The sequence below is a fragment of the Cololabis saira genome, chromosome 12 (assembly GCF_033807715.1).
Source record: "Cololabis saira isolate AMF1-May2022 chromosome 12, fColSai1.1, whole genome shotgun sequence".
NCBI classification, from domain to species: Eukaryota; Metazoa; Chordata; class Actinopteri; order Beloniformes; family Belonidae; genus Cololabis; species Cololabis saira.
Window position 1 is genome coordinate 2,211,001 of NC_084598.1, and position 5,000 is coordinate 2,216,000.

Here is a 5,000-nt window from a genome sequence, read left to right on the forward strand (position 1 = left end):
AGCTGGAGCTCATCTGCAGCCTTCGATTTTCACAGTCACTCAATTTCAAAACACAATCTTTCTAGAAGAATATTTGTTTTGTAAATGTCAACTACAAGACAGACTGTGAATATGGGCTGTTAATACAGGGGGTAAGTACTTCAAATAGGTGGGTATAACATCAAAGTTCACGTCTTTGTTAAACTTTTTTACCCTGACACACCAAGAACCTCTCACATAATGTGGCTTTGTTTGTGAGATGTTGAATATTGAGCAGTTTGATCGGTAGACCCATGGTGCTTTACTTTCACTTCTTCAGACTTTACAGACATATGTGGCTGATTACAGTTCTCAAGTGTAGCACAGGCTGCTATTTTTATCTGTTTGGAAGAAGGACTTAACATGAACATACATTTTCCCACATCAGCTCTGCTACATTCAAAAATACAGGACTGTCTCAGAAAATTTGAATATTGTGATGAAGTTCTTTATTTTCTGTAATGCAATTAAAAAAACAAAAATGTCATACATTCTGGATTTATTACAAATCAACTGAAATATTGCAACCCTTTATTATTTTAATATTGCTGATTATGGCTTAGAGTTTAAGATTAAGATTCCCAGAATATTCTAATTTTTTGAGATAGGATATTTGAGTTTTCTTAAGCTGTAAGCCATGATCAGCAATATTAAAATAATAAAAGGCTTGCAATATTTCAGTTGATTTGAAATCACAGTATTCTAATTTTCTGAGACATAATACTACAAATATTCAGTTGCAGTATCATATAAATGAATGCTGTCGTAACTATGTTAATTAATTGGGTGTTCATTTATTTTCTCCAACATAAGGTCAGTCATGGAAGGCCTTGAGTGCCACAGACAAGCGACCATTTGTGGAAGAGGCAGAACGTCTCCGCGTCCAACATCTCCAGGATCACCCAAACTACAAATACAGGCCACGCCGCAAAAAGACCACCAAAAAGCTGAAGCGGGTAGAACCAGGGATCCTGCTGCACAGCTTAGCCCAGAGAGGAACCACAGGTCTTGGTTTGGGTTCTGGTGTTAGCTCTATGGGTACAGAAGGATCTGCTTATGGACATCCATGCACTCACCCTCCACACCATCATCATCCCCACCAAGTGCTGCCATCTTTGGGACACTTCAGGGACCTCCAGGTCCCAGGGCACCGAGAACTAGAGAGCTATGGTTTGCCGACTCCAGAGATGTCCCCTCTGGATGTTTTTGAAGAAGGAGCTGGAGAATCGGTGTTTTTCCCTCAACATATTCAAGAAGAGACTGGAATAGGAGGTTGGAATGGGTACCAACGCCACCTTCACCATCACAACCAACATTACAGCCATCACTACACCAACCACGGTCCCCACACATCTATACACGGCCAGGGTTCTGGAATGAGTATGAGTGCCAATTTAAACAGTATAAATTCAAGTCTTAGTCCAAGTAGAAGTTCAAGACTTGATTCGAGAATGAGTTCTGTTGAATCAAATATGACTTCAAACATGAACTCCACCTCAAAGTTACATCCTTCTCTTACTTCTTGTCAACAAATTCCTTTAAGGATTTCTGTGAAGTGTCCACCACCTCAGCCTGACTCCTCTTCTGCTGTGCCCTTCACCCATCCCTCCATTAGCCTCCCTGAGCCAGTAAAATGCCAGCAAACAACTTTGAGCACGGCTCCCGTCAACTACTTCAGCCCAATGTATGGAAGTGACACCCTAGGTGCCATCCATTTCGTTTCCTCCCATCTAGGCCAGCTGTCACCTCCTCCTGAAACTCCACCCTCTTCTTGCTTGTCATCTTGTGTTCCTCCTCCATCAACCTTCCTTCGCTCCAGCCATTTAGAACATTCAAATCTTGAGGCCACTGGCCACATGGGCTCTACTTCTGCTGAGTTTTGGTCTGAAGTGGACAGACATGAATTTAATCAGTATGAAAATGTGGGAAGAAATCAAGAGGAAGCCTATGGACTTGGTGGGGGATGTGGAGGCAGATCAAAACTTCAAGGTGGTTGCACAACCATTTGTGGAGGTAGCAGCAATAATGGCATTGTTAGCAATGTAATGAACAAGGACATTAGCAGTATTATGAGTGGTGTTGGGGGCTGTGATAATGGGAGCAGCCCCCTCATATCTGCCCTTTCTGATGCCAGTAGTGCTGTATATTACAGTGCCTGTATCACTGGATAAATACAAAATCTCTTCTCTCAGACAATATGTAGCTCTTGGTATATTATTGCTCCATATAAACCACTTAAAAGAAAGCAGGCGGGAGAAAATAATAGCTTTGATATATTGTTTTGTAAGGCAGATGATGTTGAAACTAATGCCTGTAGATGACCTACAGCTAAACGAACGTGAAAATATGATGTTTGTAGATATGACATTGCTCTTCACTCAAAGGTTTTACTTTTTCATTGCTCATATTCTTAGCAGATAAACAGAAGAAAGCTTAAAGGTATAGTCTTTGATTTTGGAGAGCTAGCAAGATTTGAAAGTGGCACCTCCTCTAAGCCCCGCCCCCTCCTCCCCCTCCCGTCAGCGCTCCGTCCAAAGCCACGCCCCCACAAACTTTGGGGAACGCATATTTGCAGGAGTCGAGTTTTCCAGGACATTTTGGACAGCACATTTTCAACAAAACTACCCCATGTCTCATTCACCTGTAAGCGAGGCCGGTTTTAGGGGGGGGGGCAGGGGTGAGCTGTGCCCACCCAAACGTGCGTCCTGCCCACCCAATCAAAGTTATGGGGATCCTTTATTTTTTTATAATTTTATTTTTTATAAATATAAAAAAATATCACAGAATATGTGTACCGTTTCTGATTGGGTGGGCACTGCGCATCATTTTTAGACACAACAATGAACGCATACCGCAAAAGTTTTGTCTCGGCGGAGGGACCCGACGTCCCAGCAAAATGAGCACAACATAGAAGTTCAGAACAGCACACAGAGACACACTGAAGGCTGATTTATGGTTCCGCGTTACACCAACGCAGAATGGTGCGCGTCGCCGCGTATCCTACGCTGTAGGGTACGGCGTACCCTACGGCGTAGCCGTGGCTCCAGAACCTGCACGGCAGCGCAGCGCACCGCCACCCGCACCGGCGCTCTCCGCCCTCGCCGGGATGGAGACACCTCCATCCCCACGGACCCCCATACTGGGGGGTCAGTGGCAGACCCCCAGTAGCGGACAACCTGCGCCGCAGAATCGCACTTTGGCTTTCTTTTTTAGCCTTTTTAGCAGGGCGAGCCGTTACATTCGACGTGACCGCCAGACCGCGAGCCGGCGGTGAAGCCGGGGGTGGCGGGGGCCCTCCGATGTCAGGCCGCGGTTGCCAGTCGGTCTGGAGGAGCTGGGGGTTACACTGGGACACCCTGAGCAGAGGAGGACCCCTGTGGAAGTGTACACGGGGGCTGGAAGCAGAGTGCAGGCTGGAAGCAGAGAGACGTGACGAGTGCGCGCATGGGACAGAGGGGGGCGTGGGCGGGACTTAAAATGAAGGCATCTGATTGGTTCTTTCCCCCCTGCCAGTCCTCTGGTCTTCTGACCAATCCGTGCCATTCCGAGCGCAAAAAACAGATTGGTCAGAGTTTTTACAGGATTAAAGCTGTCAGAGAGGTCGGATTTTTTTCTTTCCTTTTTCTGAACACATTATTCACTGGCTACTCTCAGGATGGAAGAACCATTTCACCCAGTATAACAATAAATGTTTTTGAATACGATCACAGACTATACCTTTAAGGACAATGCTAAGTGTTTTCAGTTTTTGAGTAATTTGAAAGCAGTTTTCAGTGTGAGGATTAATGAGGCTACTTCTTGGTAACATATAGGAATAGTAAACTGTTTTATGACCTAGAATTGGCATGGTTGCTTTGTACATTATATGGTCATGACAAACAATAGGCTGTTTTAACAATAAGTTACTTCTTTAATTGCACTGTAAGCACACTCTCTATCAGATAAAACCTTTTTTTTTTTAAAGAAAGTATTTCATGGCCATTGCATTTTTTTTTTTTTACATATCAGAAATAGGCAGAAATTTGTCAAGTTTAGATGTATTTATCTTGGGAAATTCAGCTGCAAATGGAGAAATAGAGACGTAAGAAAAAAAAACGGAGACTCAGTGGGAGAGGCTCTTCATACAGCAGGAGTGGTGCCGGAAAAGCTCTGGCCACTAACTCAGAACAATTCACTGATGCCTCACAAACTATCAGAATGTTTTACGAGCTGGGGTGGGTTTTCTTTTCAATCATACGTGCCTTTTTCTCTGTGGTTCATTCCATTGCAGGGCATTTTGCCAAAATCCATGTTTTAAGCTGCATGTTTTAAAAGTAGCTTTGCTTCTTTAACATAACAAACACAGATATGTTGATGATTCAAAGATCCTTCTTTTTTACCACAAAGTCTAGTTGGTATAACAAATCTATCACTTGTTTAAACAAAGTGTAGTTTTACCAAATTCAATACTTAGGTCTACAAACAACAGAAGCTCAGGTTCTATTTCTGGAGTAAGCTTGGTATTGTGGATCATGAGAAAACATATTTACTTCATACATTTCCTTCAAATGCCATTGTCTATTGTTGCAATTCGTTTGAATCAACCTAATCCAAACGTATACTGGTATGTGATTTGATGTCTAATTGGTCTTTGTGTTATAATATTTGAAAACTGTGGTTTGATGTAGCTGTACTGTACATATAAATGCAATAATGAAATTAAGACTATGAAATGTTCTCTTTGCACTGGGTTTATTGTTTTAGTTGTATAGAAGGGACACTACTTCTCAAAAGTTAAATACACTTCTTTTTTAAATATGCTTTTGTACAAAAAATACTTGTTTTTTATAGTCTTACTTTTCTTAAAGGAAAACTTTAGGAATTACACTTTGCTTTCTTGCAGAAAGTACTTTCTACTTTGTTTTGAAGTGTGGTTAGTCTATTCCACTTACCAGTATCTATTATACTTACCTAATAATGTTCTGTATTTCAGTGATTTAATG

The 5,000-nt window shown here is 42.3% G+C and overlaps 1 protein-coding gene across 1 annotated transcript in view; it reads left to right on the forward strand.

Moving 5' to 3' along the window:
• The window catches only part of sox18 (SRY-box transcription factor 18), an 8,742-nt gene that overhangs the window by 2,651 nt on the left and 1,091 nt on the right, over positions 1 to 5,000 (forward strand). The window contains exon 2 of the mRNA XM_061735154.1: positions 832 to 5,000. This exon is cut by the window's right edge and continues 1,091 nt beyond it. Coding sequence (XP_061591138.1) covers positions 832 to 2,189 — 1,358 coding nt within the window. The 3' untranslated portion in view covers positions 2,190 to 5,000. The remainder of the gene's footprint in view (positions 1 to 831) is intronic.